The 15,721-nt window shown below is 43.4% G+C and overlaps 1 protein-coding gene across 3 annotated transcripts in view; it reads right to left on the minus strand.

Annotated features, from left to right (window-relative positions):
• Positions 1–6,122: 6,122 nt before the first annotated feature.
• The window catches only part of USP6NL (USP6 N-terminal like), a 130,361-nt gene continuing 120,762 nt past the window's right edge, over positions 6,123–15,721 (minus strand). For all 3 annotated transcript variants that reach the window (XM_059058973.2, XM_067030232.1, XM_067030233.1), the window contains one exon: positions 6,123–9,259. In XM_059058973.2, coding sequence (XP_058914956.1) covers positions 7,845–9,259 — 1,415 coding nt within the window. In that variant the 3' untranslated portion in view covers positions 6,123–7,844. The remainder of the gene's footprint in view (positions 9,260–15,721) is intronic.

Genomic DNA, 15,721 nt, shown 5'->3' on the forward strand with positions numbered 1-15,721 from the left:
CCCAGCTCCGTGGGGTCGTGTGACGACAGGTAACATTCCACGCTACTACCGCGTGACGACGCTACTACGCTGGACACTTTGCACAAATCAACTCATTTAATCCTCACAACTCCATGAAATAAGCGCTACAATCTCCATACTAGAGAGGAGGAAATGGATCCCATCAGGTCCCCGCGGACACGGATGCTGTCGTCCTGCTACTTCACGATTTCCCAGGATAGAAAAACAGTGGCCTCCATGGATGTCGACTTCAAACTCGAGTCAGTCTGACTCCGAAGTTCCGTCTTCAATCACCGGGCACCTGGGTACTGCAGAACCAGTCCAGGACTGTCCCTCTGAGTCCTTCACACCTCCTTCCCTGGGGCACCTCTTAACTGTCAGTGAGCCCCCCAGGCTCTCCCATCCTCAGCTCATCTTCTGCCGAGGCAGGTGCTCTCCTATGACTTGATCCTTACATGCCGGCAAGTCCAAATCTCTCTGGAATTCCCGGCTGCCCATCAGATGGCACGATCTGTCCGTCCTCTATTCCTCAGATTCTACACGTCAAAAGAGAAGCCATTTCCTCACCAAGCCTACACCTGCTCCGTCTCCTGAATTCTTTTCATCCGATTGTGACCCCACTATCCACCCCACCGCCCAACCTGGGAACTGAAGAAATCAACCTTGAGCCTCCTCTCCCCTCAACAGTACAGAATGATGTGTAAGCACACAGGCTCTCAAGGACACAATTCTATTCACAAGAGCAAGGAAAATAACACACTTAGGAATACCTTTAACAAAAGAAGTGTTAAGACTAAAGCTACAAAAACCTTGCTGAAATTAAAGATCAAAATGAATGAAAAATAAATTAAAAACCAAAATTAAAGACCAAAATAAATAGTCTATGTTTATGGATCAAAAGACCCAACATTTTAAGATTCCCAAGTTGATGTGTACATTCAACAGGTTGTTGTTTTGGTTTGGTTTTTGAAGAAACGAATGAGCTGATCCTAAAATTTATATAGAAATGCAAAGGACCCCAAATAGCCAAAACGCAAAAGAACAAAGCTGGAGGATGTACACTTCCTGATTTCAAAACTTAAAATAAATATTTATATATATGGTCATTTGACTTTTGTTAGAGGTACCAAGGCAATTCAGTTGCGGAAAGCAGTCTTTTAAATACATGGTGCTGAGACCACTGAATACCCACATGAACTTAGATCCTTACCTCACACCTTATACAGTAATAATTCAACACAGCTCACAGACCTCAGTGTAAGAGCTAAAACTATAAAACTTCTGAAATAAAACATAGGAGAAAATCATCTGTGACCTTGGGTTAGGCAGAGAGATACAATACTAAAAGCATGATCCATAAAGACAAAACCAATAAACTGAACTTCATTAAAATTAAGAACACTCACACTTCAAAAGACACCATTAAAAAACTGAAAAGACATGTCACAGACTGGGAGAAAATATTTGCAAATATGTCTTATAAAGGACTTGTACCCAGAGTATTTTAAGAACACTTACTTTTCAAAAATGAAACCCAATTAAACAAGTGAGCAAAAGATCTGAATAGACATTTCACCAAAGAATATAAATGATTCATAAAGAGATGAAAAGATGCTCAACATCATTTAGCCATTCGAGAAATGCAAATCAAAGCCACAATGAGATATCACTTCACACCCACTAGAACGGCTATAACTAAAAAATATAAAACAACAAGTATTGGTGAGGGTGTGGAGAAATCAGAACCCTCAAACATTGCTGGTGGGAACGTAAATGGTACAGACACTTTGGAAGAGTGTGGGAGTTTCTTGGAAAGTTAAACACAAGCTTATCATAAAAACCAGCAATAGCACTGCTAAATACATACCCAAGGGAAGTGAAAACAAGGCCACACAAATACGTGTACACAAATGGTCCACAGCACCATGTGAAAACAATCCAAATGTCTATCAACTGGTGACTGGATAAACAAAATGTGATATAGCCATACAACAAAATACTATTCAGCAATAAAAAAGAAAGTAGTTACTGATACGTGCTACACATGGATGAACCTCAAAAACATTAGGTAAGTACAAAAGAAGCCAGATGCAAAAACCCCACATATTATCTGATTCCATTTAAACAAAATGTCCAGAGAGGGAAATGAAAGAGATATAAGGTGGATTAGTGGCTGCCTGAGGCTGGGGGTGGGAATGGATATTGCAAATGGGGACAAGAGATCTTTTTGAGATGATGGAAATGTTCTAAAATTGGTCTGTTGTGATGGTTGCACAAGTCTGTAAATTTACCAAAAAATCACTGACGTGTACACTAAAATGGGTGAATTTTATGGTAGGTAAGTTATACCTCCTTAAAACTGTCGGTGGCGGGGAGGGAAGCACAGGCCCTAGATTCAGATTCAAGTCCAGGCTCTCTTACCTACCAGCTCTGTCACCTGGGGTAAGTTACTTCAACTCTTCGTGCCTCAGTTTTCTCATCTGTAAACTGGGAATTAGGGTCGTACACACTTCAGAGTTATTCTGAGAATTAAGTGAGTTAATACAGGTAAAACGCTTAGCACAGTGCCAGATGCACAGCAAGCATTTAGCTACTTTTCTTAATTATTGTGGTTACACTCAACCAATTATCAAGTTTTGCCAATTTTACTTAGTAAACAGTTCTCAAGTTCATCACCTTTTCTTCATAACTTCTTCCCTGGCACTGACCTCTGGACCACCTTGTAGACAGAACACCTGCTGCAGCTGTCCTAACTTCCCCCCGGCCTGCGCCCCTGCATCCGCCTCCACAGGCCACAAAAGGCCCTCCAGGACCTGGCCTCTGCGGACCCTCCCACCCCATCCCACACGCACACCAAAGCGAGAAACTTCCCCACACGCACCACGCGGTTGCTCGTCCCATCCCCTCCGTATAGACGCCCCCTTCCCCTCCCTTTAGTCCACCTACTCTGAGAATCCTCCACACAGGCCCTCCCCCACCCTCTTGAGCTGGGCCTTTCTGTGCCCATAATAGTCACCTGTGCACGTCCCGCCCCCAACACTGAATTGAGACACAGATTACAAAATGTGCCTCCTATTTTGAAGCTTGAACCTGGCACAATCCCAAGGCAACTAGTACACTGTAGGTGCTCAATAAAATGCTGACCGGTCAAGTGGAAGACCAGGATACGCAGCATCTTCTCATCTTCTCACGTGGGGAAAACGCACTTGGGCTTCCTGACAGCTTAAGCCTCTTTTTAGACTGTCACTTAAGGAAAGTGACAGAGGTTGTCCAGGAAAGTGACAGAGGTTGTCCTGGAAAATGGAAATCCTCGTTAAGGCTCTACCTATTTGGAAGAACTACTGTAAGACGTAATGAGAGAAAGTACCGGGTCAGGCCACCTTCAGCTGAAGCCACTGCTACTTTCCACAACTGCCAGTAGTTCATGAGCATTTACAGAGATGGCTGGTAACGTTAGTCTTTCCAGTGGAAATTTTCTTAACTTATCTGAAAACAGAGTTTCTAAGCTCTGAAACTGATCTGTTAAGGATTTCTGAGACAGCTCACAGTGGTAATATACAATCAATTAAAAAAAAAAATTTCCCCAGTTCTAACGAGCAGCAGGGGTCAAGATCCACTCCTATGAGATCTAACATTTGTTCCTCTATTTTTCAGAATTCTTATTGATAAAATGGTGGCAATTATGCTTAGATTTATGGAAACTGAAAATTCTTCTGAAAGTACAATTCATACATAAATGTTAAATGGAATCCTTTCTTCCTATTCTCAATGCCTTAGGTCATTAATAAAAGTAAAGTTTGACTTATTAAAACCATCTGGTCAATAACTGTTAATATCAATATTAGAAATGAAATTAAAAATCCATTAAAGGACAATTAAAGCAAAGAAACAGACTGCCAAAACCACAGTCTTAATTAACCCACAATCAAGTGCATACTACAACAAAGGTGTGAATCTAAAAGATAAGCGAGCTGGGACGAAGTGAGAGAGTGGCATGGACACATATACACTACCAAACGTAAAACAGATAGCTGGTGGGAAGCAGCCGCATAGCACAGGGAGATCAGCTCTGTGCTCTGTGACCACCTAGAGGGGTGGGATAGGGAGGGAGGGAGGGAGGGAGATGCAAGAGGGAGGAGATATGGGGATATGTGTATACTTATAGCTGATTCACCTTGTTGTAAAGCAGAAACTAACACACCACTGTAAAGCAATTATACTTCAATAAAGATGCTAAAAAATAAATAAATAAAGATAACTGAGAGTAATATTTCCAGAAGATTAAGCTGTAGATCCTCTGTGAATAAATCCCTATTTGCGGAGATGGAATGCTTTTCTCTAATTATGAAAATGAAAAGAAAGGGGATCTTAGCAAAGTATTGACTAGGTGTCATTTTTGTGCTTATAGTATAACCAGCCCTGAGGGAGACATCTGAAATGACAACACATATAAAACTCCACGTTAAAGTGACACTGAGTATGACATAAATTTAGTATAAGAATCTTCTTAAAATAAAAAAAAGTTTCAAACAATCACATCACATCCTGTAAACAACCATTTTTCTTCTCCGGAAATGCCCCATTACCTGAATCTCTCTTCCTTCTTTCGAGAAACATTCTGTCAGTGACAGTGAAGGGGATCGGGACCTGTTAACCCCAAAATAGGCCACTGGGCAATAAAAATGCTTTTTGAGCTGAAGGCATTTGAGTTCCTGAAATCCCTTACCTGCCTAAAAGCAGAGCGCCACCCCCTTGCACCCCCAAAGAACGCAACTCTCCTAAATGCCCTCCTGGGGCAGCTCTAACCTCCTCTTCTGGCGCCCCCCCAGACCCCGTCACGGACGATCATGTCTCCCACCTGCTCTCTTAAGGCCCATTTATTTTCCAGAAAGTCACCTGCTTTTCCATAAGTGCCCCTTCTCCCCCTTACCACCCTCACCCCTGCCTTGACTAAGTTGGGTGGAGAGACCCCAAGCTAACCCTCCCTTTGAGTGACTGATCACCGGATACCGCGTGAATGCAGGACGCACGTGTTAATGACCTTCCAGTTGCTTTTCTCCCGTTAGTCTGTCCTTTGTCAGTCCAATCTACAGGGCCTGGTTGGAGAACCTAGAGGGCAGAAGAAGAATTTTTTTTTCCTCCCCTGCAATACCAGGGTGTCTGATTTGACAGCTATGGCTATCTCCCGGCTCTCAAAGCTATTTTTAAAATCCTGTAAGCAACATAAGCACCTGAAAGTGTCGAAGCGTTCAAACCCTTTGAGACACTGGGGTCTAAGTTTCTTCAACTTTTCAAGCTAAATATTAAAAAAATAAAAACTGTATCAAAGTGCTTACTGTGTTAGGCAAAAGTGCTATGAAGACTTAATAGTGCCAAAATAGTTACTCATGTACATGTAGTTAAAGCAAAATCAGTCTCCACACCATGAAGATCCTCACCAAATGTTTTTTATAAATATACTTAGCCTACTTTATGAATGTTATTTCATCTTTTATCATTATTTCACTATTTATCCTTTATTAAAAGATAAATTTGAAAGAGTAAAACTGTACTGTGGCAAAATGACTCTGAATTAAATTCTCCTACTTGAAAAACTAACAGATCTACATTTTATAATGGGAGAAGACTGAAAATAATACCTTATCACTATCAACAATGGCAGATTAAATCAAATAAAGGGCAGGTGATGAGGTTCTAAATACAGAACTACTGGAAATTAGTAAAACATATAATACAGACCTGTGATACATACAAGTCATGTAGGCAAACGCTACACAGTATCTACTCAGTTAGAAAGGAACTAGCTTTAGAAAAATCAGAGATGCCATCTGAAAAAAGCACATGAAAGACACAAAACAAAATATACTTATTTAGCATGTTAAAAACAATCACATCAAAAAAAGTATACAGATAAAAAAGTCATAGGTGACATAAGAAAATAGTGTGTGTGCATATACTTTTTGCTTATATATATATATATAAAAATCTACAGTATTTACCACTGTTGATATATATATATATTTTGGAACAGCTCTGATGCTGCTATCATAAACTAAATTGTACAGCTTGGTTTATTACAAGTCACAGAATCATGGTTTAAAACTGGAATTCACATCCCCAGCTACAATTTTATATACATTTATTTCTAAGCTTCCACATGATCTGAACCAGGAGCCTGCTGGATCGGAGTTTCCGCGCAGTGTTTGGCTGCTAATACACTGCATTTGTTTTGCCATTTAATAACATCATTACCAAGTTGATTAAAATTATATTAGACTCATTATATACATAAAAAATATTGTCACATTCACTAGCTAAACAAATGTTACTCTCATTTTGAAGGACATACTTCTGTACCTTGAAAGCTTAAAGCCCCAACTTGCAACAAGAAGAACCATCAGTGTTAGGTTTTCTATTCCCTATTGTTCAAATAGGATCAAAGTAATGTTGAAAACAAGCTCTCCAGTGAAACCCAAAGGCATACTTTCTTGGAATGCCCAAAACTTGTTCAGTGTTTTGGTCATTGTAGTGTTAACAAGATTTTGAAAGACATTGCTGATTTGTTACCATGAACCTGAATTTTTCACTGAAACAAACAACAACAAAAAAAGATTTTTGAAAGTATGAAAGTCACGCTATTGAAAAAAAAGAAAAAAACCTACCAAAATCTGAGGTTCCTAGTAATAATTAGGATCATTTTTTACAATTTTACACGGCGATAATTTAATGGCCTATGAGCAGCAATATTCACTGACTACATTCTTTAAAGAAGAGGGCCAGGAAAAGATCATGTAAACGCCACCCCGCGGCCCTTTGCGGGGAGACTCCACAGTAATTTAAGGGGCAGAAGTAAGACGTAACCATATTGTTAATCTTGCTTTCAAATGAATGTAGAGGAATTTGTTCTGCTGCCCCGTGTGAGTGCTTGATGATCAGTAACTTGCAGCTTCTCCTGCTGGCATCCGCCGGAGGGCTGTGTGTACACTTCCTGGGCATCCGGCAAGGAACACTCTGCTCTGAGCTTTGCGAGGGTCAGACCAGAAAAAAGGGCGCAGATGCACGAGAGCTGATCTCTCGGTGAACACGGATACATTGCACGTTGCACCTTTGGTCATAACATTAAACTGCCCCGATTTTAAGCACCATTAAGTGGTTAGCCTTTCTCTCCAATGTCTTTAATTTTCAGATTGAAAACTGAACGAGCAATTGAACGAGAAAGCTGAGCATTCCGTGAGATGCTGAATTAAGCCAGGGCAAACCCTCAAGTCAGTTTAGGACCTAGGTTAAAAATATAAGGGGGAAAAAAAAAACTTGACCAAAAGACAAGGTAGGGAAAAGAAGTAAGTAGAATAAATTATTCCATGGATCTAGATGAAAAGTAGTTGTTTTTTTTTTAAACATTTCTTTAGTTCTGTGTTCAAACGTGTATGCGTAGATGCATATAGTATCTATTAAAAGACACGTACACTACACACAGCCTTAAAAATATCTATTCTACAGTTTTTCAGTGCTTTGTATCATTACTCAAAATAGAATGGGCTACAAATATTCAGATTTTGGAGAAAGATATAAATGAAACTGTGCGTGCATCCCTAAATACTATTGCTATGTTTCCAGGTTAAATTCTTTTTAACAGGTTCAGTGATGATGCAAGTTAAAAGCTCATCTTAAGCAGCATCTAGGTGGGGATGAAATCCCTTCCATATATTCTTACTACTGACATACACGAGAATTGTGTGAGTTGTTCACAACTGTATAAAATACTGCTTTGGCAATTATCAACATAGCAATGTAGGTTTCATATGGTTTCTATTCTCTTGTCTGCAGCAAGTACAGATCAATTCTCACAGCAATACTGATTCCTGGATAGAGAGTCCATCCCGATTCCTGTAGTGATATACTGGAGGCAAGGGCCCTGAATACTGATACCCAGATGAACTGGCATCTTCCAGAGCTGGGGAAGTTCGATACCGCACCGGACTATCTACTGAAACTGCAGGGAGGGTGTGGTCCTGATAGGGGACGTGTTGAAAGGTGGGGTATTTGGGTAAACTGCTCAAGTGGCTACGGTTGGCATCACAAGTCCACGACTGTCCGTGCGTCTCTGGTCTCAATGCGTAACCAACTTCCGACCATTTTCCGTTATCTGGCAAACAATCCACTGGAGGAAGGAGGAATTTCCTATTCTTTGGTGACCCTGAATTGCCCGAATATCCCCCAGCACCAATATCAACAGGGAGAACTTCTATTCGACTGGACGGCTGGACCAGAGGAGCTGCGCGGCTGTAAGGTTTCTCTGGAGAAACATCAGTCGAAAGTGTAGAACCGTAAGGTCTCCAGGAAGGATTCACTGGTGTCCCGCGGGGAAACAGTGGAGACGCAAAGCTGCTGTTAGCAGCAGGGATGTGTTTTGGAGAACTGCCCTGGTAAGTGGGGGGGTCACTGTAAGATGGGGGGAGCGCTGCCCCTCGATCCTCCCCATCTAACTGGGATGGATATTTTGCATAACCCGGAGGCTGTACTTTAAACGTAAACGTGTTCGGGGCTCTGGATGGACTGGAGCTGGGCTCGGCGTGCCTCCTTGGGCTGTGAGGGTAGGCCGTGCCCCTGGGGCTCTGGGAGCGCGCCCTCTCCAGCGCCTGCTCCAGGGCCGCGCTGGCTCCGTCCCCGGGTACGTTGTCGTACTGCGAGGCGGTGGAGCCGCGCTTGCCTTCATCCGTATCCAGCACCTTCACCTTCTGCCTGACGCCGGGGGCCCGCGGATCAGCAGAGCCGGCGACGGTGACTCTCGGCGTGGGGTGTGCGGCCCGACTTCGGCCTTCAACGGCGTACTTGGCAGTTTTCTCAATAGCTGAGATATCGGACGGCTTATTCCATTTGGGCACAAACTCCTTCCTGATGTGGGAAGTGGCGTTGCTATTCTGGTTGGCGGCTGCGTGGTTATACTGCCTGGAATTGTCCTGTGGACCCGACGGAAGTCTCTTCTGAAAATCCACCTCGTCTTTAAGCTTTTTACTCTCCTCGTCCACCGACCTCTGCCGCAGCTGCCGCGCCCTCTCGGGGGTACCTGTTCTACTTTGACGGGGAGGGGAATGCTCGTGGGCTTTGTAAGGTGACGAGCTGCTCTCTCTCCTGCCGTCCAGACGCGGACTTGACCTGCCCACACTTCTCTGCCCGTTGCTCAGGTGACTGATGCCAGCTGATTGGGATTCAGGGGGAAGTTGTCCCAAAGGTTTCTTTGGAAATTCATCCTCTTTACCTAAAGGGAAAGATCAGTTCATAAGTGACATAAGTGCATGAATAAATGGTATCAAATATAAGAACTACATCATGAATAACTGCTTACTTTTCATGTGTGCACTCAAGCACATGCACACACATACACACAGAATTTTAGTGGCTTAGGAGAAGCATCTTTTAGAGAGATTGATACTAAGGCATACCAAAAACTCAAAGTCTTATTACACAATGTGCAGATGGGAAGATTTTATAACCTTATGAGTAAGGATCATACAACTGTGTAACACATGATTCTTATATTTTGCTAAGATAGTTACCTGCTTTTTCATGAATGAGAAGCTGATATTCTCATTTCTATTCCTACAACAATCCTGCAGGTCAGTAGGTCAGTGTCTCACCGTTACATCCCTTCCACTTACGCATACCTCAACTAAAACGGTTTTGGAATCTCAGTAAAATGGTTCCTATCAACCTCAAGCAGGTCTGCCAAGTTTAAAAGTTAACTGATGACCAACTGTGGTCTCCAAGTTATCCCCAAATAGCTTATTATTATTATTCTCTTAAGTACCTTCCACCGTATACAAAGAAACAGCATTCTCTATTTCCAAATTACTACTCTAAGAGGGTCCTACTTTAAATGCAAAAAAAAGGGAAAAAGAATAAAAAAGAAAGAGAAAATCATATTAGATACTTTTGGTTTTACATTTTAAATAACTAACATGGGAAAACTAATGAGGAATTAAAGGAACGTGCAATAACTTGGGCATTTTGTGAAGTGTCTAAAATGATCCACCACAATATGGACTCCACTAAATACCATCCCGAAAAAAACAACAGACTCCACTTGTAAAAATTCCAAGCCTTAAGATGTATGTTTTTTATGTCTTCTATTACTACAAAACTGTATATTCTCACTTAAAAGTAAGTCATTGCACTCTTCAAATGCTCCGCCACCCACCCACCTAACAAGTGTTTCCTGAGGAAAGCCATGAGTCCACCAGCTGTGAGCGGGCGGACGCCGCCTCATTTTTATGTAGCTGACGGTCTAGGTGATGATAATTGTATTATTCACCCACGTACCATAATTTTCTTTAAGATGTTCAAATAATTCAATGAGCTTTTCTTTGGGAGGGGAGGGAGCAGAGAATGATGGCAATGCAATATCCTTTAAATAGTTAAGCTACCAGAATAAGAATTATTGAGCTAAAGATACTTTATGCTTTTCTAATTCAGTGGTCTTGGCATAATCGACGTGGATCTTGCATCTTTCTATAATAAAGACGTTTTATGATATATGGACAGACTATTTTAAGTGATAACCCAAACTTGAAAATGCTTGTCACTGAGAAAAGTTTTGTTTCTGAGTGTTGCATGTAAAATAGTCTGGAGCATTCCAGTTCAGCCTGACTAGCAATTGAGGTGAGAAAGTTGACTCAAATGCAGCCCTAGTCCAGAATATTCACAAGGAGTCTTTCAGCCTATCGGGTTAAAAACGAACAATAAAAATAAAATTAAAATCTATCTGGTGTCCCCCAAAAGTTTTTATCAGCTCTACAAGTAGTTATCCATTTAGTCCCCAGTAAACATATGAATTCCTTCTTTCCTGTAGGAAAATAACCGCAACAAACACAAATCATCTGGAAGATACGCTAGAAAAACCGAATGCAGGAATTTTCTTTTCACCTCCACTCTGACAACTCTCTAAGCGCACAACGCAGTAATCGGACTGGCCGATTTAATGGCTGGTTGATACTCCATCAGATACTAACATCAGCCTTTTCAGGTTGGTGTGTAGGAAACCTGATGGGAAACAGAACCATTAAAAAGAAAAGGAAAACAGTGGCTCCCGGAGAGAGGGGCTAGTTCATGCCTGCAAGACGCACGGTGACAGGGACAGACAGGGTCAGCTGTAGAGAGCCGCACGCTGAGCCCTCCAAGCCGTCCCACCTCCCACCACTCGACGGCTCCCGGCAGCCTGCAGAGAGCCGCCAACACTCTACTTCCCGTGAGATCATTCTAAATGTTTCTAAAAATTCTCCACATCGGTATTAAAAAAACAAAAAAAGAAGAACAGCTTTCAAGCTGCCCAGCTGCTGCAGGTTGCACGCCTTCTCCCTAGAACACCGTTGATCAGCGGAAGCCTCACCTGCTTCTCTCGGCCCAGACCCTGCGTTGGGGTTTCAGTCTTTATCAATTCACAAGTCACGAAAACAGTCGCTTGAAATTAGGTTTTTCGAGGGTTAGCTACCTGCTATGGTTTGAATGTCTGTGTCCCCCTAAAACCCATGTTGAAACTCCTCAGCGTCACCTGCACGTAATGGCGTCTGGAGATGGGATTTGCGAGGTAATCGGGTCACAGGGTGCAGCCTCGTGATGGGATTAGTGCTCCCACCTTCTCCACGGTGGGGTAACGGGACGGGGCCACCAAGACAGGTGGGGTCTCCTGGGTTTTTCCTCCCCCCCCCCAACCGCGGGGACTGCAGCCACGGGTCCCTCTGAGTTGTGGTCGACAGTGGGGTGAGGCGTGGCCCTGGCAGAGCAGGAGGAATGCCCAGATGGAGAGGCAGTGGTCAGACAGGGGGCTCTGGACCCCACGCGGGGCAACCCACCTCCTTCTGCTGGCTCACCTGCCCAAATGCACCAGAGGGGGTGACACGGAAGAGGGAAGGAAAGGCCGGTACTTGATTAATGTGAGTGACGCGCTGGGCAGGGCCTGGCACGTGTAGCCCTGGGACAGAGCCACACGCCCTGCGTCCTCTGAGGTGGACGGGGCACCAGACAATAGACGTTTGCTTCTTCAGCAAGGTCTGTGTCTAAAAACCACCTCCTTGTTATGGGCTGAATTGTGTCTCCTCAGAGTTCCTATGTTGAAGCCCTAACCCCCCCCGAACCTCAGAAGGTGACTGCATTTGGAGAGAAGGCCTTTACCGAGGGCACTAAATAGGTTAAATGAGGCCAGTGTCGTGGGCCTCTCATCCAACATGACAGGTGACCGTATAAGAAGAGGTGATGTGGACACAGACACACACAGAGGGAGGGCCACGTGAGGACACAGTGAGAAGGTAGCAGCTAAAGCCAAGCGGAGAAGAAACCAACCCTGCCCTCACCTTGATTTTGGACTTCCAGCCTCCAGAATCATGAGAAAATGCATCCCGTTGTTTAAGCCACTGTCTGTGGTGCTTTTGTTATACCAGCGTGCACGGAGTAAGACACTACCCTTCGGTCTACATCCTAAACCTCAAAACTGATTTGCTTTACTAAACACAAATTTCATGGATTGCTTTTCCTGTTAGTGAAAAGTCACATATTTCATTATTTATGATCATCTGCTTTTATGGTTCTAGGACATTTTCAATGTCAACAGTGTAATGAAACCAACTACAGTAATTAAAATTTATTTTACAAAACCAGGTCAAAAAGACAACTGAACACAGTAAATGTGGAGGGTGGACACAGGCAGTAACAGACCCACAGGGGTAACTCAAGTTCCGTTACTTCACAGATGCTTGTGATTCCCTATGGAAACGCAGACATTCAGCTGTAGCTACTTAATGATGCTGATAAAGATAAAGGGCATCTTTGTAAGTGTGGTACCCAGAAGTTAAGCAATATTCTAGGTTTGGACTAACTGAAACACAGTACAGTGGGGTTTAATGAGGGACTGATGCAATGGAAGAAATTTTTTTTTTTTGGTGGTACGCGGGCCTCTCACTGCTGTGGCCTCTCCCGTTGCGGAGCACAGGCTCCGGACGCACAGGCCCAGCGGCCACGGCTCACGGGCCCAGCCACTCCGCGGCATGCGGGATCCTCCCGGACCGGGGCACGAACCCGTATCCCCCGCATCGGCAGGCGGACCCCCAACCACTGCGCCACCAGGGAAGCCCAATGGAAGAAATTTTTTAAGAACACTTTACAGTGGTGGTGGGAGGGAGAACGTGAGGGGGAAGAGGTACTAGGGGAGAAAACTGAACATCACGTCCTGTTCCTGTACGCTGATGTCCTTAGATTTCCATCCTGAAATCCTTTGGATACATAAAAGGCCCGTATCAGTAAAGGCTAATAGGACGCAGGGTAAAAGGATTACAAAAATAAGGCACGTATTTCTCAGGAGAAGGAATAAAAAAGTGAGAAGGAAGTAATGGACTGAGGTGGTAGTTTCATGCCTGAAACAAAATGGAAAGGTACGTGTCATCCATACAAGGGAGTTTTAATTTTTCAATATAAAGGGTAAGAAAAGTACTCACCTTACACTTAACACTACTTTATATTCAAGTCAACACACGAATTTCTCTAAGGAAGAGACATTAATATTCTATGCATCTACACATTATATTAGAATTAAAAGAAAATTTTAGCATGTTCCATTTACTGAATGGTCAAGAGGCCAAAATCCACACCAGGAAAAAAAAAATCTGTGACTGTTCTAAAATATCAAAAAAGTAGCTTCTTAAAGTTCTTTTATGGTAGCCCATAATACATTTCCCTTTCACCTCAGCAGAAGATAACCTACTTAAAGTGCAGCCCTACTTATCTTGCAGACCTTCCTATAGCATCTAAAATATTAACAGAATTACAAGGAAGGTTTTGACAAAATGTCCACTCAGTCATGTAATTAATCTGAATTAGACTAACGACATACCATTCAAATAGTACCAAAACATAATGGTTATAAATACCCAAGATCTACGTAGCTATGAAACTAGATATAGCAGGGTTTGGAGGAAAAAAAAAAAAATCCAGTGCAGACAAAAGGACATTGCGTCTAATTAATTCTTGAATGTCAATCTCTCACTAAGAACTAGGAATCTATAAGAGGCGCATGGTGAACACCTCGACTGTACAAAGACATGTAGAGGATATGGCCTCTTTGCCCCCATAAAGTTTATCAATAAGCATGGAAGAAAGGAAGATAATTTGAAAAGGGCAGTAGACAAGGATATAAGAAGGAGCCTTCTAAAATGGAAGTGCTTAAGAAACCTAATTCCTCCCAATTTTAAGGACAGTAATGCAAGTTAGGCAAGGAGGCCTTGCTTGATAAGGGTAAGCTTATTCCCCGGTGCCAGGGCCGGGCCGCAGTGCTGGGAACAGTGCCGGGCTACACCTACTGTCCATAGTGACCTGGGACCAGGGAGCAGGGTAGGGCCACCAGCAGTTGCTGACTGATGACACACGGACCCTGCCACGTCCAGTTTATTCCTGTAAGTGACCTAACCCCTCTAAACAGCGCAGCTCCTCAGCGATTCAAGAGCGAGCAAATGTGCACTTGCTGTTGGCATCTCTAAGGGTCCTCAGGGCCACGGTGACCGTGGGAAGGGCTGTCTCTCAAGAGGAGGAGTGAGAAGGGGGTGGGAAGGAGGGACCAGAGGGGAAAAGAGAGAAAGAGGGGGGAGGAGGAGGGGAGGGAGAGGACGGAGACAGAAGGAAGGAGCGCGGAGGGCAGCAGGGCCGGGGAGGCCCACGTGCAGCATCGCCCCCCGGAGGTCGCAGGGCCCGCGGGTCTGAGCGGGGACCTGTTCCTGTTGCTCAAAAATTGAGCAAGGCCGAGTCTCGGCAACCACAGCGCCAAAACCCAAGGGCCCTGTGCCTGGCGGAGCTGACCTCTGTGTGCAAGTACCAAATCCAGAAAAATCTACCCAACCTCGTTGTAAGGCAATTCTTCTGTGAAGATTAGCTATTCAGCTTGCCCTGAGCTGAAGCTGTACTAGGCAGACCCTCCAAGAAGTACATATGCCATCGTCATATTTTCATATGCTAATAAATATCCTCTGCCCTTTCCCACAAAAGTAGATCCAAATAAGCATTAAACATTCTTGTACAATCTCTTCATAGATTCACCTGAACCTACTCAAACTACCTGTCCCCCAAAACACACACCGCTATACTTGGCCTTTGTTTGGTTTAAGTACCTCCTTTCACCCTTAAGCTACTGAGTGTAACTAAAAGATTCAAGCATAACTGATGTCAAAACAGAGGGCTATAAACTGGCAATAAGTACTAATATTTATTATCCACACTTTCATTCTGGACTTCTTTTTGGTAGACATAACATGGTTTTTGTTCACCCCACTCTAGCTCCCTGCCTAAAATTGTGTTCTTCCCTTCTTTCCCTGAAAACCAGGAGTTTAAATGATGTTTTTCACTAGCATTCCATTATGTGAACAGTGAGTATTTTTATGCCAGTGCCAACAGTTAAGACTACTCTGATATATTTTAGAATAAATGCAAAAATGCTTATTATTTTTTCTTAAATAACTTTTTTCCTTGGGAAAAAAAAAAGAAAAGAAAAGCCACTGAAAAGAATACTCCTAAGCATCCCTAGAGTCTCAAGCCCCTTCGGGCTGGTCCATCTCTGATCTTACTCAGGTCTCTGTCACCACCCAGTGGACACCACGCGCAACTACAAGTCTCACAGACTGCCTCCGAAGACACGAGCAGCTTTGTGCGCCCAAGGAGACCCGTAATTACAGGAAAGTGCTCTCAA

This window comes from Kogia breviceps, chromosome 3, assembly GCF_026419965.1.
Source record: "Kogia breviceps isolate mKogBre1 chromosome 3, mKogBre1 haplotype 1, whole genome shotgun sequence".
In the NCBI taxonomy this organism is placed as follows: domain Eukaryota; kingdom Metazoa; phylum Chordata; class Mammalia; order Artiodactyla; family Physeteridae; genus Kogia; species Kogia breviceps.